Here is a 22,073-nt window from a genome sequence, read left to right as displayed (position 1 = left end):
CAATCCATATCCTACATCCCAAAATGAGGACCCAAAATAAACAATGAAACATTATTTGTATACATTTTTTTTAGAACAATAATAATATTCACTTTCATAGTTTGCATTGCAACAGCAGATAATGGGGCTAGTTGTTACAAAGTCTATATCTCAATAAGTCTTGTACATCAGATTTACTCTAGCACTGTATGTTGGCTTCAAACATTTATCTCAACACAGATAAATGTAAAATTTAAATAGTTTTTATTTTTATAATTATTTTAATTCGTTTAACATTTTGCTGGCAGCCTATAATACATAGATAAAATGTATAAAAATATATATAAAAAGAAAAAGTATTCTCAAATCAGAGCCAATCAGGTTCCGATATGACAACGTGCCCCACCACAGGGGTTATTCATGTTTAAAAAGAACAATATCGTTATTCATGGCAGTAACTGTGAAAAGGGGTAAACGGCATTTTTGCAGTCAAGACTTTAAGGTGTTTGTCAATACTTTAAAAATATAGGCTACTACCCTTGCAATGTTGTAGTTCAGTCAGATTGTTGTAAAAAAAACTGATTTTAAACTGACACGGGCAATAAATGGCGGGAAACTCACGTCTCTGAAGCGGTTCCAGTGTCTGACGGTTCGGCTGTACTGGTGGACGGTTGAGAGCCACTGCTGCTCGTCCTCAAGGAAATTCCCGCCACCGATTTCCCGCGCTTCCCTCGCGCTCATCATCAGTGTAACGAGCAGCAGCTGAACAACACATAAACCGCTCATCATGATCCGTTTCTCACGAAGAAACACGAGAGAGATCTTAGCGAGGCGATGGTCTGATCACAGCTCAGGTGACGAACTGGTGATGAGAGAGAGAGAGAGAGAGAGAGGGAGGGAGAGAGAAAGAAAGAGAGAGAGAGAGAGAGAGAGAGAGAGAGAGAGAGATCCAGGAGTCGCTTTCTGTGCAAGTGCCGTTGAACTGAGGCAATTAAATTTATAAATTGATGTTGGCATTTACGAAATAATGACCAGAGTAGCATTATATTACCCATTTTACACATTTAGCATGTCAATCTCATGGTATTCTTTGAAGTACGATGGAATGATGTAGGCTACAGTAGGTAGCCTAAAATATAGCCTACAGTATAAGCTACAGTGTGTAGGCTATATATATTTCATACGTTTCAGTTTTACATACATATTATAAATGTTTAGCATGACCCTCATTTACCATTACTGTCCCACCAGAGTACATTTTGTAGGAATATTTTCTCTTTAAAAGCCATAGAAATATTCCACCACCATGATATAGGTCAAAAATCCTTTTCAAACCTTAGCTAAACGCAATTAATCCCTTCAAACAAAGTCCAGTGGTGATTCCTGGATATATAGTCAACATTTGAAGTGTATCAAAACCTTTCATCAAAGTTATACATGAATTTTTGAATCAATACCCATTCTTGTCTTATAGGACGACTTTGATTAACTTTTTTGATCCACTTCAAATGTTGAATACTGTATATCATGGTATTGAATGATTGCCATATTAAAATACTCATAAATAAGCATAAAACTATGTTAAGGTAGGCTACTTCAATGAATTCAACGGTATTACCATAGTACATGTCCAAAAACATGGTAATATGGTATTTTTGTTAGTGATTATAATGCAGGGTATTCACCACAGCAACAGTTTGTTTCAGCGCTAAGTTCATCTATTTTTAGTGGAATATTCAGGGGAATAAAGTCAACCAGAGATTAGTCTAATGAGCATATGAGGATTCAATAATAATCCCAGATTATACTGCAATTTCCCCGCTCTGTTGACATGAGAGTGTGGGATGAACAAACATGGCCATCATCATCATCATCATCATCATCATCATCTACACACAGATCAGCACCTGTGTGTGTGTGTGTGTGTGTGTGTGTGTGTGTGTGTGTGTGTGTGTGTGTGTGTGTGTGTGTGTGTGTGTGTGTGTGTGTGTGTGTGTGAAATGGACATTTTCACGTTTCTCATATAAAGATAATTCTTCTGTATCACAAGTCTGATTACGCGGCAGACGCTCTAAAACAGATCATTAGTCTAACGTTTAGATTAAAATTGTTATAATCCGTTTTAATCTCACATTTTATTTATCCATTCAAGCCACTGGAATATAGGTTGTTTAGTAAATCAAACTCTTTCCGGAAGTCTGTCAAAAGCACAATTTAGGCATGTAGGCTATATTTACAAACATATCTATGATCCCAGAAAATCAATATGGAATTGCATTAAAAAAGATGACAGTATTTCAATAGACCTATAGTCAAATAATCAATTCTTACATGTTATTTATGCAGCGTTTGTAAATATGAGGCTACTTACAATTTACCCCCCATGAAATTAACATTTCTGAAATAAATCTGCCTCTAAACATGTTTGCTGTTACAAAAAGAATAAGGAAAGTATTGAGTTAAACCAAAGCAAGATGAGGTATTTCATCGTTTACTAATTGGAAATAAGTTCTATGTTTAAATCATGTGTTATAACAGACTTCTTCAGAGTTGGATTTTTCGCTACATGACATGCGAATATTAAACGCTTGCTCTTCATCAAAGACGTCTGAAGATTATAAATGTGTTGCTGAACTGTGAGGTTGTGAATGAGATGTGAAGATTTCATGTGTGAAAGAAGCCCACGGCCTTATTCATTTAGTGGGAAGAAGTGAAATCAAGTTACACTGCCTCTACAGTGACAGAATAGTCTGTTCACCAATTCACCAAATATTATAGTTCATACTGCAAACCCAGAGATGATGAGCATCACTGACACTGCATCTCTCCTGATGAAGACAGACTTCCTGCGCACATATATTCAAACGCACATAACTATAGAATCAATTCTTAATGCGCATGTGAACGCCATCAGCGTCTATCACAGGTTCACGTTTAAAGTCTGTTTAGAGAGAACGGTGTCGTCTTAGCGGCCCCTAATTTAATAACAAATGATCATTTAGACGGAAGTGAATCAATCAAAACTAACTTTAGCTGGAAAAAACATTTTTCAAGAACAACTATAAAACCAAACCAATCTCTGTTACCTTAAATTATATGTTTATCTCTGTAAAGCTGCTTTGAAACAATCTACATTGTTAAAAGCGCTATATAAATGAGGATGACTTGACTTGACTTGACTTCAACTTTAAATATAAAGACCAGAGAGAAGTGTGAGAACAGAAATCTGATGAGTCTCAGATTCACTGAGTAAAATACAACTTCATTATTGGTGTTTATTTTGTTTTAAAATTATTATAAAATATTTGTTTACTATTATCATTGTTAAAAAAAATAAGTTGTATTATTTAGATTTAAGAAAATGCTTAAGAGTCTTTGATTTGATCATTATTGCAGTGATTATTATGTTTCTATCATGGGCGACAGTTCTTCTAACCCTAATTAATAGAGTGTGTGTGTCCCTGTCAATCATTTTATCCCTTAAAACGCATCTGTGATCACCAAAATGTCATATTTAAACGTTTTTTCCTTAAAAAATTTCTTCATGTCTTAAAATATCTTGAATGTACCTCGACACCCTTGCCTCATTTAATATGCACGGTTATATGAATATGCAAATGAGCCCTGCCTCCACTCACTCACTCCACGATCACACGTTGATCTGATTGGTTACAAGGTAGTTTGTGAAATCAGAAACACCAGCGATTTCAAAGCGTGTTTTTGAGACTGTCTTTGGTTCACTGCAGTTTTAATATACACATATACATACATATATACATGTATATATTTAAGTTAAAACCACAGTGAGATTGATCAACCCACAAGCATGTGTCAGACAGATTCACACACACACTGTTTTCATTTTTTCACGCTGTGATCAGCAGTTCATTTCTGCATCCATCAGATCTGAGTCATGAGTCGACCTCTGACCTAGTCATTTACTTTCAAATTATTCATAATATTGCCCATAAAAGTCTAAATATCATTAGTTCAAGATCTCTGAGAGATTTCAGCAGAAAGACTTAATCACTAACTAACATGATCAGATCTGCTTGATGTTCCGCGCTTAATATCTCAGATATAAAAAGACACTCTAAACTTGATCAACTATCAAACTAGCTGAACATAACATAGTCGTAATGTTTAAATAAAGAGGACATAATTCAGAGAAAGATTTGTAGCTTAGACCCATTAATACAGTCCTGTCTTTATTAAACTCATTTGCGCTGAAAGCATTGGTGCATTCATAACGAACCACTAATTACATCCTGGCAAACAACCATTTTAGATGAAATATTTCAAAATATGTGAAGTATAATAGTGCATTTTAAGAGGCTGATTTACGTCTGCTTTCATCTCAGCTCAAATCTCATTAACTTACAAACGAGCATCTCTGTGAACGAGTCTCTCTCTTCTTCCTCTCAGGAGACTCTCTGGCTCTGATGAAGACATTGTGCTGACCTTTAACACACACACACACACACACACACACACACACACACACACACACACGAGAGAGAGATTGAAAGAGAAGCATTTGGGGTCTAAATGCAGCTGTAACGTGTCTGCCTGCATGCAGTGAGTGTGGGTTTATTTCTCTGCAGAGACTCCCTCTGCTTTTATATAATGTATAAATGCACTTGTCTAACTGTAGACGTTCAGTGTTGTCAAGCAAAATGCACACATTAAGAACGTGCCTCACAGGTTTATTTATATATATATCAGCTTTAGACATCAGAAACATGCTAACATCACAACACTCTGAATGTCCAAACAAGGAGTTACTTTATTAAAGTCCCTCTCATTTTATCACTTAAAACTCATCTTTTATCACCGATAAATACTTCAACGTTTTTTCCTTGAAAAAAATTCTTCATGCTTTAAAATATCTTGAATGTAACTCGACACCCTTGCCTCATTTAGTATGCGCGGTTCTATGAATATGCAAATGAGCCCCGCCTCCACACACTCACTCACTCAGAGATCCACTCGTTGACGATCACACGTTGATCTGATTGGTTACAAGGTAGTTTGTGACGTCAGAAACACCAGTGATTTCAAACCGTGTTTTTGAGACTGTCTTTGGTTCACTGCAGTTTTAAGCAGAAAATACTCAGCAATGCTGTCGACTTATGAATTTACACATGGTTTGTCTTAAAGCATATTAAAAACACACAAGAAGTCAAAACTGATCGGATCTGGTAGTTTTCCGCAGAGTAATAAATATATAACTATATAGCTAATTGAATTACAAAAAAGCTGTAATACTTTGTTGGCTGACATTGCCTTGCAACATACTATATTGTTAGTGCAATTGATGTAATTTTTGTCCCTTTTTTCTTTCTCTTATAATTTTGGATACTACTATTATGGATGTAATATCTGTTTCACAAAATTTGTTTTTCTTTCTGCCAATATACCCAATTGTTGAATTTCATACTAAGATTTCAAGTACCATCCAAATGTAAGGAAATGTTATAATTACTGTAATAAAAACTTAAATATAAAAAAACCACCACATAGACATTTAAACAACATTAAAAGCTGGATTTTCACCACAGAGAGACTTTAAATTAATGTTGCAATTAACCATACTTTAGTATGAACATGCACACAGACATCAACTTAAATACTGCATGAATACACACATATATACATATATATATATATATATATATATATATATATATATATATATATATATATATATATATATACACACGTATGAAGTGTATTTAACCTTATTTATTAATCTGAACTGTGCCATAAATCATACGTAATAGAACCTCACAAGCAGTAAAAGCTTCATATTTTCAGTGAAAGACTGGAAGAGTCACGGCTGAACTCGACAGGTTTCTTTTGAATAAAACAGCACTGACAATAACCTGAAGACTGACACGTTCTCTCTCTGGACTGATTTTATGTTTTATGTGTCATCATTCCATTCAAGAGCATCTCAGAGCAAACAGCCTCATCGTGACCTTACAGCGCCACCTCCTGGACACTGACCACTAGAAACAAACAAGACTTCAACAGAAGACACTGTAAAGCAGTGGTTCTCAACCAGGGGTCCGGGGTCCACTAGGGCCTCAAGATGACTTTGCCATTTTACATTGTAAGTGTAATCCTACTCTATAGCGCCACCATCAGTTCAAAAACGAAATTTTCAAATGGTTATAACATTGATTTAACATTTTGTTCTAGAAAAATGAAACTTAATACACCTGAGTCCTCTCATCATGCTGATCACATTCAACATCTTACATTAAGGCTCCGCCCATTACATTAGTGGCCATTTAGAAAAGTAGAGTATTCTGTTTTTTCACTACTTTGCCCAATTCTTACAAAAACTGGCTCAGATGATCTTTGGGCCGAGCCGCACAGAAGTAATGATGTCGCAAACCTAATGAATTTAATTGAATAACTTTATTTTTATTATATATACAACTATACAACGAATTGTAGCTATACAACGAAATGTAGCTATACAACGAATTGTAGTCTCTCACCCAAAATTGGTTCAGAGGCTGTTTCTCAGCCAAACTTTGATCAACATAAATGAAACTCGGTACGCTTCATCAGAGCCATAATCTGAGGGGACGTACCAAAACTGGAAACAGCGCCCCCTATGGGTCATGAAATATGCAAAAATAGCCATTTTTCCTAATAACTTTTGAACAGTTTGTCAAAGAAAAGTCATGATCTTGTTGTCTATGGATTCCTTGGGTCATGCTGAATACGTGCAAACAAATTCCTGACATTTAATCAACAGCAAAATAATAACCTTTTTATAAAACACTGGGATAAAAATTATTGTAGTTCACAGACTCTTGAAAACAATTGTGCCGCTTCATAATTTTGTGGAAATTGAGATGCAGCTTTTTTTCTTGATACTTTGATGAATAGAAAGGCCCAAAAATACTGATGACATCATCCTGCACTCAGGGGCGCACACACACACACACACACAATGTTTTTTTGCATTGAAATGCTCTTTATATTCATATTTACAATGCATGACAAAGATAACGGATTATTAATGTGTAATCCCATTTCAATCATTAATTTGGAGCCGTTTATGAGTTATGAAGTTATGAGTGTGTAGTCATGAGAATGTGACGTGTCCCACAGAGGAATAGTATCCCGTGCTGTCAGTGGAGAACCGCTGAGAAATCTGCACCGAATTCAGATCAAACGCTCCGAAATAAACCTCGCCGCACATCTGCAGAGAGACAATTATTATTCATCAAGAATATTTACATTAAAGAATCAGGAACAAAATCATCTCAATGCTGTTATTGTGGAAACATATCATGGAGAATTCTGTAGTTACACTTAATTATATAAACACAGTTTAACTCACGTTTCTGCTCTAAAATATGATGAAACTAAGAGAGCAGATGTTTTAAATAACTTCATTCAATCTTTTTTTTAAACAAACATTCACTAGAGTTGTTTTCCCAGAATTATTTTGACCATTTATGGAACATAAGTTCTGAGAAAAAACAGGCGTTGTGATTTCTGGACAGAACACACAAAAAAAAGGTTCTGCTCTACAACAGCCTCTGTGTGTGTGTGTGTGTGTGTGTGCGTGTGTGTGTGTGTGTGTGTGTGTGTGTTGAAGTGCTGCTGGCTGCCACCAGGGGGCGACAGATACTCAAAGTTCTTTTGTGCTGTTTTTTCTACAGCTTTCATGATGCAATGCAATTTGATGGGACATACTGGGTAAACATATGATGGGAATACCATGGTAACAGCATGGATTATCACTTGATGTATAATATGAGTTCTATCATTCAGTACTGTGATTATCAAGGTAAATGTTGCTCATCAGTGTACCTGGTGCAATTCTTAATTTATATCTATAATATCTCATCTCGTCCCATATTGCAATCATGTACTGTGTCTGTACTGATGAGACTTCATATTGTATGTAAACTACAAATTCATTTACGTATATACTGTATAAACAGTAAGACGTTGTAATGTTGCTGAAAGAGTCTCTTCTGCTCACCAACACTTTTTATTTAATCAAAAATACTGTAAAAACAGTGAAATGTAAATCAGCTGTTTTCTATGTGAATATATAGTAAAGTGTAATTTATTCCTGTGATCAAAGCTGAATTTTCAGCATCATTACTCCAGTCTTCAGTGTCACATGATCCTTCAGAAATCAGCATAATATGATGATTTGATGATCAAGAAACATTTATGATTATGTTGAAAACTGAGGATTCTTTGATGAATAAAAAGTTTAAAAGAACAGCGTTTATTTGAAATAGAATCTTTTGTAACATCATAAATGTATTTACAGTTACTTTTGATCAATATAATGCATCTTTACTGAATAAAACTTAATGATTGACCCCAAACTTTTGAATGGTAATGTATTTTATCAGTGTATCAGATCATGACAAAAAAAAAAGCAAAAGAATATGATGTTGAACCTGGTTTGAAGATGCCGAACAAACTGATCCGGTCGAATTTCTCACCTGTAAGATGTTTCTGGCATTAAAAGCTTCTCGATCTTTAATGTTCGGTCTTCCTGAAGCTGCTTTATCCTCCGCTGAGAGAAACACAGAACAGGTTAGAGGTATAGGCGTTTACACAACAGGAAGACCAATAAGAGGACCGTTTTTTCCTCACATGTGACTTGCATAAACACTTTAGGTAGACTTTAAAATCTTGTCCCACCAAATGCAGGTAAAAATCAACTGTCATTGTTATTTTCCAACACATTCCTACATTTTTTTGATCTTCTTCGTACTGTATTGATTTGTCCACATAAAATATATTTTTGGTGAAAAGGATGAGGATTAAAGAGGACAGGAGGAGATGGATGACAGGATTAATGTATAAAATCCAAATTTTATTTAATATACATATATTAGTGCTGGCCAAAATAAAAGTTTGTGTTTACATAATATTTATGTGTGTGTGTGTACTGTGTATAATTATTTTGTATATATAAATACATACATATGCATATATACATTTAATAAATATTTTAATGTATATACTGTATATATATATATATATATATATATATATATATATATATATACATAATTTATATTATATATAAATAACAATTTTTTTCTTAAATATATAAATGCATATGTATGTATTTATATATACAAAATAATTATACACAGTACACAAACAAACTTTTATTTTGGATGATTAATCGCTGCCCAGCACTATATATATATATATATATATATATATATATATATATATATATATATATATATATATATATATATATAATAAAACCTGTGACGTAGTTAATCTGTTTTTACTTGTTTTTGGGCAAGTAGAAGTTTTGAATGGCCGGTAACTTAAAAATTTATGAGTGAAAAAGTTAATTTCAAACCCTGCTTGTGAAATAGAACCGAAACAAGAAGAAAATGCAATATTGTATCATATTAACTCCCCGATCAAACACCCTAAAACACAAACCGCCTGCGTTTCGACAACGGTTCACAACACTCTTGGTATAATGAGAAGTGATCAACATGTTTATAAGCAGCTCACGGTGTTCAGGGACTGAATCGCATTACTCAGCCTGCAAACTGAAAACAGCACAACAACGGGCAAAACTGATCACACACACACACACACACACACACACACACACGCACACACAGTCACTCTCACAGACGCGGCTGAATGAGAGCTTTGTATGATGGAGATGAAGACATTCACGACTTGAGAACAACATTCGGACAAACAAACCCCTGATAAACACGTTGTTATTCTGTTATGTAATTGCACACAGTCCACATGGCTAGTGTGACTGGATTCAGTAAATCTGATCATGTAAGTTATGAATGCCATGTTTATGGTGGGATCGAAGGCGTCTTGTTTTAAACGGATCAGCGATGTGATTGTTTATGCGTCACCTGACGGATCTTTCCGGAAGAGTGTGTTCATTACGGTGCCGTGAAGCTTCACTCGGTCCCGCTCTCGCTCCATCAGACCGGCTGACACGAAACACTCCACCAGCCTGTCTGCTATCTGCTGGAGCCTACACACACACACACACACACGTCTGGTTCACTATCTTTGTGAGGACTCTCCTTAGACGGAATGGTTTTTATACTGTACAAACTGTACTGTATATTCTGTCCACTTTCACTAGCCCCTAAACCTACCCATCTCACACACACACACACACACACTGACCCGACCCCTAAACCTACCCATCTCACACACACACACACACACACACACCGACCCGACCCCTAAACCTACCCATCTCACACACACACACACACACACACTGACCCGACCCCTAAACCTACCCATCTCACACACACACACACACACACACTGACCCGACCCCTAAACCTACCCATCTCACACACACACACACACACACTAACCCGACCCCTAAACCTACCCATCTCACACACACACACACACTAACCCCACCCCTAAACCTAGTCATCTCTCACACACACACACACACACACACACACACACACTAACTCGACCCCTAAACCTACCCATCATGCACACACACACACACACACACACGCACACACACACATACACACTAAGCCGGCCCCTAAACCTACCCATCACACACACACACACACACAGACACACACTAACCTGGCCCCTAAACCTACCCATCACACAAAACTCACTCTCTCTCACACACAAACACACACACACACACACACACACACAAACACACACACACAAACACACTAACCCAGCCCTTAACCTACCCATAACACACACACACACACACACACACACACACACACACACACATACACACACTAACCCGGCCCCTAAACCTACCCATCACACACACACACACACACACACACACACACACACACACACACACACTAACTCGACCCCTAAACCTACCCATCATGCACACACACACACACACACACACACACACACACACACACACACACACACATACACACTAAGCCGGCCCCTAAACCTACCCATCACACACACACACACACACAGACACACACTAACCTGGCCCCTAAACCTACCCATCACACAAAACTCACTCTCTCTCACACACAAACACACACACACACACACAAAAACACACACACACAAACAGACTAACCCAGCCCTTAACCTACCCATAACACACACACACACACACACACATACACACACTAACCCGGACCCTAAACCTACCCATCACACACACACACACACACACACACACACACACACACTAACCCGACCCCTAAACCTACCCATCACACACATACACACACACACTAACCCGAACCCTGAACCTACCCATCACACACACACAGACACACACTAACCTGGCCCCTAAACCTACCCATCACACAAAACTCACTCTCTCTCACACACACACACACACACACACAAACACACACACAAACACACACACACAAACACACTAACCCGGCCCCTAAACCTACCCATCACACACATACACACACACTAACCCGAACCCTGAACCTACCCATCACACACACACAGACACACACTAACCTGGCCCCTAAACCTACCCATCACACAAAACTCACTCTCTCTCTCACACACACACACACACACACACAAACACACACACACAAACACACTAACCCGGCCCCTAAACCTACCCATCACACAAAACTCACACACACTAACCCAACCCCTAAACCTACCCATCATGCACACACACACACACACACACTAACCCGACCCCTAAACCTACCCATCTCACACACACACACACATACACACACACACACGCACACACACTAGCCCCTAAACCTACCCATCTCACACACTCACACACAAACACACACACACACACACACACACACAAACCTGACCCCTAAACCTACCCATCTCACACACACACACACGCACACACACTAGCCCCTAAACCTACCCATCTCACACACTCACACACAAACACACTCACACACAAACACACACACACACACAAACACACACACACACACACTATATGCCTGTATTAGGTTATGGATTATACCGTACCTGTCGGATCCATCTTTAACAGCGACTTTGGCGTACAGGACGTCCACCGCTGACGGGTCGTCGTTCATATATTCAATTCCTCTGACTTCCACAGGGAGCGGCTTTGCTTCAGTGATTTCTCTGCGGAGTCAGAACGAGCGTTAGACGAGATCAGTGTGTGTTATAATACATAGTTCTTCTGGAGTGTGTGTGTCAGACACAGACCTGATGACACGCTGACACTGCTGAAGGAGCTCGTTTGCACGTGTCACTTCCTGTTGATTGAGCAGGGCCAGAGTGCCGATGGTCAGGTGGAGTTTCGCTGCGTTCTGAAAGATACTCACATCCACTCCCGAGTCCTGCACAATTATTATATGCACCGTATTATATTGCATTATATTAACCTTAAATATAATATATAATATTATATACTGTGCATCCTGATAAAGTTCCCTTGGCCTTTGGGATTAAAATATCCCACATCATCACACACACTTCCTCATATCTAGCGTTCGGCATGGAGTTATTTCAGTTAGGCTAATAGAGAGAGAGAGACAGAGATAGAGAGAGAGAGAGAGAGATAGAGATCCTCATCCTCTACACACACTCGCTCTTCACCTCCTCCATCAGACTACACCCCCCACTGACCACAGCTACAGCCCCAAAACTATTGTTAAAGAAATACACACACATCTAAAAGACACTCATGATCAATCACTAAGGCCCCGTCCACACTACTGCGTTTTCGTTTAAAAACGGAGAATTAAAACGAAAACGATCTCCGTCCACACCAGCGTTTTAGCTGCGTATTAGAATTGATCTCCGTCCACATTAAAACGACTGAAAACTCGGATCACGTGACCATTCTCCAACACTGTGCATGCGCATGCCGGTGTAAACAGGAAACGGATGGACTATTCCTCAGATTTGATGAGGAAGCAAGTAACGTTAGCTACCTCTGCAAAGATTAGAAAATGTCGAAGACCAGAGATTTCTTTTCATGGACCGCCGCTGCACACGGGAATTGTCATAGATCGCTCGAATAATAGTTTGCCTCCGGCGCATGTAGGCAGTTATAGCATTGTAAAATGCAGAATTTGCTTGCACAACAGCTGCTAACAAAGACATCAAAGTCAGTAACGCTTGTAATTCGTTATCCATGTTGCACTCACTAACATCAGCTACGTAGTCCAGGATGTTTTTGTTTGTTTTCTTCCGGTGACGGGACATGTGATGGGTGGCTGACGAATCAGGGAAGGATACGTCATGGGTGATGACACCCAATCATAGAGCCGAGCGTGACCTTCTACGTCATCGTTTCTAAACTCCTCCGTTTTGTCCCGTCTACACTAAAACGCCCTCCGGAGATTCAAAACGAAAAACGGAGCTGCAGCGTTTCTAAACTTCTCCGTTTTGGGTCTTCGTTTTTCCCGTTTTAGTGTGGACGGGAGGTGCAAACGTAGCAAAAGGTCTCCGTTTTTAAACGAAAACGCAGTAGTGTGGACGGGGCCTAAAGTCCACAGTGTTCCAGCACCTGCTCTCGAAAGCGCAGGAATCCCTCCTGTCTCTCTCTCTCTCTCTCTCTCGTCCATTCAGACTGTCTGTCTGTCTGTCTCTCTCTCTCTCTCTCTCTCTCTCTCTCTCTCTCTCTCTCTCTCTCTCGTCCATTCAGACTGTCTGTCTGTCTGTCTCTCTCTCTCTCTCTCTCTCTCTCGTCCATTCAGACTGTCTGTCTGTCTCTCTCTCTCTCTCTCTCTCTCTCTCTCGTCCATTCAGACTGTCTGTCTGTCTCTCTCTCTCTCTCTCTCTCTCCCTCTCTCTCTCTCTCTCGTCCATTCAGACTGTCTGTCTGTCTGTCTGTCTGTCTCTCTCTCTCTCTCTCGTCCATTCAGACTGTCTGTCTGTCTGTCTCTCTCTCTCTCTCTCTCTCTCTCGTCCATTCAGACTGTCTGTCTGTCTCTCTCTCTCTCTCTCTCCCTCTCTCTCTCTCTCGTCCATTCAGACTGTCTGTCTGTCTCTCTCTCTCTCTCTCTCTCTCTCTCTCTCTCTCTCTCTCTCTCTCTCGTCCATTCAGACTGTCTCTCTCTCTCTCTCTCTCTCTCTCTCTCGTCCATTCAGACTGTCTCTCTCTCTCTCTCTCTCTCTCTCTCTCTCTCTCTCTCTGTCTCTCTCGTCCATTCAGACTGTCTCTCTCTCTCTCTCTCTCTCTCTCTCTCTCTCTCTCTCGTCCATTCAGACTGTCTCTCTCTCTCTCTCTCTCTCTCTCTCTCTCTCGTCCATTCAGACTGTCTCTCTCTCTCTCTCTCTCTCTCTCTCTCTCTCTCTCTCTCTCGTCCATTCAGACTCTCTCTCTCTCTCTCTCTCTCTCTCTCTCTCTCTCTCTCTCTCTCTCTCTCTCTCTCTCTCACTCTCACTCTCTCTCTCACCTGTCCACAGTGTTCCAGCACCTGCTCTCGAAAGCGCAGGAATCCCTCCTGCACCTGAGGATGATTCAGTGCAAACGACAAGAAGTGTGTGAAAGGCTGTTTCCTCCGAAAGCTGTCGATCAAAACCTCAATGCGGGTAACAGCGGAGGCGACTGCAGCCCTGTGTGCACCTGTGACCACTGAGCACAAACCACACACACACACAGAGAGAAGTGCATTTCCATAAAGCCACAGCCCGACCACAGGAAGAACACACAGTCCTCACCGCTGCACACTAGAACACACTTCTGCCAGAACATCCTGCAACTAGAACATTATGACCCCTAAATCAACTATATCTTCATCGGTATCATCCTGTTAAGACCTTCATTGTGTCAACATTTAAATTAAGTAAAGATGTGAATTATACTTTCTGTGATTCTTTTGCATCTTTTTTGGCATTGTGATCATACAAGAAAACTTTGGCAAGACATTGTAAACTATATAAAGACTTTGAGCTTTATTTCAAGGATGTTTTGTTTGGGTTTTTCATTTTTGAGAAGCAATATGAAAATGTTTATTTTCTTTCCAACTTAATTATTTTAATATACTTTATCCACAAATGTAAAACTATGAAAGTGACCCTTAATTTTTCAAATTTTCAAGAAGATATTAAGGTCTATATTAAATCCTTGTCTTCCTCCTGTAACAAAAAGGCTACTAAAACTTTAAATGTATGCTCATGTTTTTGATGTTTTTGTCTAATCTTTATTTAATATTATTATTTTGTGTTTTGTGGGGACTGGGGCGCATTGTTATATTTAAGTGATCTGTTTAATCAATATTTCCACATTTATTTATTTATTTATTTGTTTAATTTATATATTTTTTTCTGCTTTATTTTTTATTTTAATTTTATTTTTTTCTCAATTCAAATGTGATGTAATATTTGGCCATCCCTGAACCTCTGTCTCTTTTGTATTCTTTAAGTAATGTTTAAATGTTTCCAAAAAAAAAACATTTTCCATTTCACTAAACGCTAACGGAAACACACCATGCATTTCCTGTGAGTGCGCTCAGACAAGCAGCAAACTAGATGTTTTATATCTCAAGATAATGTGGGCGGTGTTTCACATGCAAACCTCACAGACACGATTCTAGGGACTTTTTGGGCATTAAAAGAGCAGTTTGCAATGCAATAATATGGGGTTGCTTGCTAGAGTGATCTACATTTACATTTAAATGTATGCATTTTGCAGATGCTTTTATGCATTCCCTGGGAATATGAGATATGATTCATGACTGCAAAAATGCTGTGAGAAGAATTACATTAATCACAGCAAATCACTGTTTCTTACCGATCTGTCCTTCCACGCCTTGTTTTGGGATGCTGATCGAAGTTTTTGTCTCCGATTCCAGTCGTTTACGAGTCTCTCCCTTCTTACCGATAATATATCTGTCAAAAAAACAAGAATATTGCTGAGATTGGATCAGAAAATGGAAATGCAGTGAAAAAAGCTGAAGTATGGAAGCCCGTCTCCACTATGGAATAAAATCTCTTTTAAATTCCTTTTAAACTCAAATTGTAAGATATTTGCTGCGTCACAATTCGCCTACACTATGCCCTAAAAGTATGCACAGTTTTTGTGAAGGAAAAGTGCACACTTTTGAGATTTGAGATTTGGGACATTATCATAACTGTGTGTTTAACGGGCCGCTCTTTGTTTCTGTCAATCATCTCGTCACAGTTCAAATCCTCCACATTCAATTTAATTTGATTTCCATATCACAGAGAAATGTAGCAGCAGAGACTCTCCTCATTTGCATAATGGTGCATTTAAAAGTTCATGACCAAACGTATCTTTATAAAAGTTCACAATGATGTTCCAGATTAAACATCTACTCTCGTGTGAATGGAAATCATAACATCGAATAAATACCTTTTCGTCCGGTAAGAAACTGATTATTAATCACGAGTCAAACTCTCTACTTAATCGTTGGTCTCGCAAGTCCGCCATGTTTGTAGTTTTTAATTATTTTTATTCATGTTTGTAGTTCTAATCGAATCCGCGTCCTAAGGCAGCATTCAACTAATTCAGCGGATTCTAACCGGAAAAAGCAGATCATCCTCATTTCAACATACTACGATTTGCGACAATAGTTCTAATTTTCAGTACTATTGAGGACGGTTAGTATGCGAACATGGATGCAGCAATTAAGTTCAAGTTCAAGTTTGTTTATTTATAGAGCACATTACTACCGGCAGGCAGCCGACCAAAGTGCTGTACAAAAATTACAATAAAATACACAATAAAACAAACAGTGATCACTTAGGATCAGTGAGTACAAAATCCAATTACATATTAAAAGCTGAGTCAAACAGATGAGTTTTCAGAGCAGATTTAAACTCAGATAAGGAGGAGGCCATTTTAATTTGGATTGGGAGTTTGTTCCACAATGTCGGGCCCGCTACATCAAACGCTCTATTTCCCCTGTTTTTCAATCAGGTTCTGGGAATCTGAAGGAGGAATTTGTTTACCGATCTAAGCCCTCGCTTAGGGGTATATAAGTGAAGTAGGTCCGACAGGTATAATGGTGCAAGATTATTTAGTGATTTGTAGACCAGCAATAGAATTTTGTATTCAATTCTATACTGAACCGGTAACCAATGTAGGCATCTCAGAAGGCGTGTAACATGATCAAACTTTTTACATCCCTTCAGGAATCTCGCTGCTGCGTTTTGAACGACTTGAAGGCGTGAAATTTGAGTCTTAGCCACACCGTAATATAGAGAGTTGCAGTAGTCCAGCCTCGGTGTTATAAAGGCATGGACAGCAACCTCTAATGAGGCGTTAGAGAGAAAAGATTTAATTTTAGAAAGAGAGCGTAAGTAGAAGAAGCTAGAGAAGTTGCAGAAAGACGATTTTTTCCATCACCTTAGAGATAAAAGGTAGAACAGAAACAGGCCGAAAATTTGCTAAAATAGTAGGATCCAGTGTACGTTTCTTTAATACAGGGGTGACAGTGGCCATTTTTAAGCTCTCAGGGATGACCCCTGTTTTCAGACAGTTATTAAAGGGATAGTTCGGCCAAAAATGATTTTTAACCCATGCATTACTCACCCTCAAGCCGTTCGAGATGCATATGTCAATCTTGTTTCAGACGAACACATTTTCAGTTATTTTAGAAAATGTATTAGACCATTCAGTGGATATAATGTAAAGCAACGGGGTCCACCTCCTTCAACTCCCAAAATGTGCTTACATCCTTCACAAAAGTAATCCATCCGGCTCCAGGGGGATAAACGAAGGCCTTCTGAGGGTAATCCGTGCGGTTTTGTCGTAAAAATATACATATTTAAAACTTTATACATGAAAATATCTGACTTCCGGCAACGATCGACGCGCGTTCACGGGTGATGGAAGTCGGCGTACGAGGTATGACGTAGCGTAGGAAACGTCGTGACGTAGAACGAACGCGCCAGCGCAGCCAGATAGCAGAGCGAAACAAAACTACGTCATACCTCGTACGCCGACTTCCATTTATCACATTGTTGTTTTAAATGTGGCCAATATCAGATTCCAGTGTGAACCGATCCCTTCACCAAAATGACATATTTAAAAGTTTTTTCCTTGAAAAAAATCTTTATGCCTTAAAATATCTTAAATGCAACTCTACACCCTTGCTTCATTTAGTATACGCGGTTCTATGAATATGCAAATGAGCCCCGCCTCCACTCACTCACTCACTCAGCTCAGAGATCCACTCGTTGACGATCACAGGTTGATCTGATTGGTTACAAGTAGGGATGCACCGATCCGCATTTTTTCACTTCCGATCCGATCCCGATACCTGCATTTGGATATCGGCCGATACCGATACTATTCCGATACCGGAGCTGTGTTTGCTTTAATATTATTATTATCATTATTGTTGATTTTATATGATGCTGCAATAAACTCCTCTCAACAGGCAAGTATGATATGTACGCATGTATGCATGTATGTCCCAAAAGGCAACTTGAGGTAAGTATAAGGTTAAAAAGGAAGTCAGAAAAACAGGATTAACAGGAAAAATCCCATTCTGAAAATAAATATGCAACTGTAAGTGTTTCAAATTGATTGTCACGTCAATATTTATTACATTTAGGGATGCAACGATACCATTTTTTCTGAACCGATCCGATCCCATACCAAATATTCTGAGTATCGACCAATACGGATCCGATACCAGCGCAGTTTTTTTTAAATCAAGTAGAATTTCTAGAACTCTGTGTTGAACTGATAATCACTCTTTTGTGTGTTAAACACAATCTACTTAATACAGACAACTTCATTATAAAGAAAAACAACAAATAAAAAAAATTATCATAACCTATGACAAAAATTATATTATAAACTAGATTAGAACTCTAGAAATTAAGTTTAGAAAAATCACGAGTGCACAATAATTGTATAAAATCTGAACATATATAGTGGAAAAAAAAACATTATTTAGTGGGGAACAAATAAGAGACAATAAGTGTAGGCACCAGCACTAAATCTGCTAAGACGTTACACATTGCTGTTTGTATTGTTGTAAAATACATTAATGAAAAACAAGATAACAAAAATCAAAAAGATCAATTATTTTATATAGTCTAGCTATTGTAAAATAAAGACATTTTTTAAATGTATAGCACAGCTGTTTATTGAGGCAGCAACATATGATAGATGGGACATTTAATGATCTTTAATTGCGCAAAAGCATTATGATATGATTATGGAAGGCTGCAATACAGTGCGGCAGAAAGCGCTTATGCGCATCCCGAGCGCAGGATGATGCGCTTGAAGCAACACGGAGTCGCAGCGCGTCGAGTCCGCATTGAAAAGTTCAAAGCACAAAGGAAAGACATATTGATGCGTAGTGTATTATACAGTATCTATCTATGCAATAGTTTATTCAGCCTTTTCTTTTAACAGTTTTAAATTTCTGTTACTGTGCGCGTGAAGAACGATTATAGTGCTCTCCAGTGTTGTGATCTAACAGACACACGGTAAAACGTACGTAACATGATTAGGTACAGCAAGTCCAGCAAGATAGTCATTTTATCCGAAACCATAGAGCTTTATCTACAGATCAAGTATAATAATAGTAATTGAATCATCTTGGAGAGTTAAATCGAGTCATAACCGAACGCGACGCGCTGTTGAATGCTGAATGAAGAATGATTGACAGCCGCAGCGGAGGGAAAAGTTTACGTGATCTTGAATTTAATTACTTACATATTAATTTCTATCTCAGGTTATACTATAGAATGGCTTCAGAACACTTATCATATAGTGCACGAACACATAATGGTGCTTTATAATGCTTTTGTGGGGCTTAACATTAACACAATAGTAAACACACAATATCGGTTTTAGATCGGCCTCGTCTCACCGATACCCGATCCGGCAAAAATGGCAGTATCGGAGCCGATACTGAGTTTTTTTAAAGAGAGCAGAGTTTTTTAAACATGTATGATATGAGCCCTCGTGTTTTGTGTTTATATAGAGCAGAATTGTGTTGAGAGATGGAAAAAGCCACATTAGATCTGATATGACTGCAAAACATCTGACCTGTATCAGATTCAGAACCACAGATGGAAGTGGCACAAATCAGAATTGATAAGATCAGATGTGGTTTGTGCCATTGTGGTGAAGAGACGGGTCCCAGCTTAGGACCCCATTAGTAGGCCAGTAGAATGCCTGATCTAAATCTGTTCTCATCATTTATTTAAATGGATAAACTGTTAATAAGAAAAATTGTAATAAACTCAAATTAACATTATTTCATGGTTCTTTTGATAACAAAATTTGTTATTGCACTGATTATTACAATAAAAATAATGACAATTGCATTACGAATGCTGTGAATACGGTAAGGCAGTATAACCTCAGGTAAAGCTCAGCTGACGTTAGCACACGCATCGGATAGCTACATGCTATACTACTATCTAAGCTAACTAAAAAACACTAAGATCGGAAAAATGTTTAAATCTATAGCTTCGGTTATATGAAACATATAAGTTAAAAGACTCGTTATAACGTAGTCCAAACAACTTCTATAATAAAGTGATTTTGTCTGATTTGTAACCAGGCACTAAAGCGGTTACCCATAAAACGTGCTTTGAACCAATCGGATTGCTTGGGTCCTAAACTGGGACTCTTCACCACACCGTTCACACTGACATGAGATCACATGTGACGTGAGCTAAGGAAAAAAAATCAAATTTAGGCCACATTTATCAGCCGTGTGACTCTAAACGCAACAAACATACTGACTTATAAAGGACACTTGGCACGTCTATGGCACAGCGGAAGCCTTTCTCTGTCTGCTGTATGTCGTGAGCGTCACAGGGCTCGTCCAGGCACTGCTCAGCATCTGCGGAGAATAATAACATTATATGATGTGAAACTACAAACATATATGAACATGTGTTCAATTTAAAAATCACATACCTGCTTCTGAATATGAATAATCATCCTCTTCTTCTTCATAAGATTCCTCCTGAACGGCATTTTTTCTGTAAATTCTCCCGTGGATGTTAATGAGAACCGGCCGTAAGATCTCCATCATGTACAAACTAATGGATCAGGAAGAGTATAAATATCAGCTAAGATTTCACTACATTGTTAGTTTTAAAAAAATAAAATAAACTAGAGAAAGAAATCCTGTACACTATCCCAACTTGCAAAGGTGATAAAAGTTTATTTAGCAACGTTTCTAGTTACTTTGAATAGTATGTGGGATTTCCTTTTCTATTATATTGCATTAGATTTTGGTAATTGCCTTTCTCATACGAACCTATAAATTACTTGCAAGTATGCTATGTTAATTGTTCATTAACTTTTTTTAAATTAAAACATCAAACAAAACACTGAATTTAAAGCAACAAAAAAGCAAGGTATTTAAAACAAAATAAATAAATTCCACAACTCATCACACCATATGACAGCTCAATATTGGTGAGATAAAATTATGCATTCATTTTATGAAATGTTTTATTGAGAAAACATACTTTTTTTATTTTGAGATTCTTACAAAATAATTTCCAATTCCCTCTAGGGCTAATCGCTTTTTTTCTTACTTTCTTAATTCGTTGCTAATCATCCACTAAGGCATCTACAAATAATGACAGATTTCTCATTATTTCTCAAGGAAATTAATTAATTATGAACAACAAATTTTTTTATAGTTGCAGTACAAATTACTAAAACAAAAACTTGTATTGGACAATTATGGAAGCATGTCTGTTTATGAAATCCTCTGAAAATATATTGAAATTCAGCACAAAGACGTTTTACACTGTTAAAATAATGTCTTCTAAACACTGGTGAAATTTAATTGTCTATATAATACCGTTTCTGTTAGCATGTGCTTTATCTGACTAAGTGAACTTTGCTACAACAATAAAAAAAACACAGACGAGGGTGAAATAACTCAGAACTCGTTAAAGAACAACATAGACCATATACTCGCTTGAATGTATGATTATTAATAATTAAATTATTAATTTTTCTACCTTTGAGATGTGTCTGTTTACATGAAACCGAACAGAGGCGGGGCCTCCACTTCGCGCCCACTTCCGCTTTTGCGTCACGTCCTCTGCTGAGAAAATAGGATTTGCTATTTATTTATTTATTTATTTTTAAATAGAAAATTAATTAATTATATTTAGTA

At 38.0% G+C, this 22,073-nt stretch overlaps 2 protein-coding genes across 3 annotated transcripts in view; both read right to left on the bottom strand.

Moving 5' to 3' along the window:
* Positions 1 to 840, bottom strand: part of LOC143738780 (testican-2) — a 55,158-nt gene extending 54,318 nt beyond the window's left edge. The window contains exon 1 of one of the 2 annotated variants that reach the window (XR_013204026.1): positions 601 to 840. Coding sequence is in view for 1 of the 2 variants with exons in the window: in XM_077230841.1 (XP_077086956.1) it covers positions 601 to 768 (168 nt within the window). In the remaining variant the exon portion in view is untranslated. The remainder of the gene's footprint in view (positions 1 to 600) is intronic. The other variant, XM_077230841.1, reaches the window with a different exon arrangement.
* A 4,864-nt stretch (positions 841 to 5,704) lies between these two features.
* On the bottom strand, positions 5,705 to 22,003 carry ascc1 (activating signal cointegrator 1 complex subunit 1). Its single transcript, XM_077230839.1, has 10 exons — positions 21,916 to 22,003; positions 20,852 to 20,976; positions 20,675 to 20,774; positions 15,728 to 15,825; positions 14,391 to 14,569; positions 12,190 to 12,323; positions 11,986 to 12,105; positions 9,885 to 10,009; positions 8,472 to 8,545; positions 5,705 to 7,201 (listed from the first exon to the last, which is right to left on the bottom strand). The coding sequence occupies exons 2-10, from the start codon at positions 20,967 to 20,969 to the stop codon at positions 7,085 to 7,087; spliced, it is 1,065 nt and encodes a 354-aa protein (XP_077086954.1). The 5' UTR covers positions 20,970 to 20,976; positions 21,916 to 22,003; the 3' UTR covers positions 5,705 to 7,084.
* Positions 22,004 to 22,073: the final 70 nt, after the last annotated feature.

The sequence above is a fragment of the Siphateles boraxobius genome, unplaced genomic scaffold (assembly GCF_051911475.1).
Source record: "Siphateles boraxobius isolate OS27281-9 unplaced genomic scaffold, OSU_SipBor_1 151, whole genome shotgun sequence".
Lineage (NCBI taxonomy): Eukaryota > Metazoa > Chordata > Actinopteri > Cypriniformes > Leuciscidae > Siphateles > Siphateles boraxobius.
Note: the sequence above shows the minus strand (reverse complement) of the source record. Positions and strands in the feature narration are given on the sequence as shown.

Coding starts and splice junctions, on each gene's coding strand:
- ascc1 (XM_077230839.1), bottom strand. CDS start 20,969: ATGATGGAGATCTTACGGCCGGTTCTCATTAACATCCACGGGAGAATT. Junction 14,570..15,727: donor AGGCGTGGAAGGACAGATCG/GTAAGAAACAGT, acceptor GTTTGTGCTCAG/TGGTCACAGGTGCACACAGG. Junction 12,324..14,390: donor TGCTGGAACACTGTGGACAG/GTGAGAGAGAGA, acceptor ATAATTGTGCAG/GACTCGGGAGTGGATGTGAG.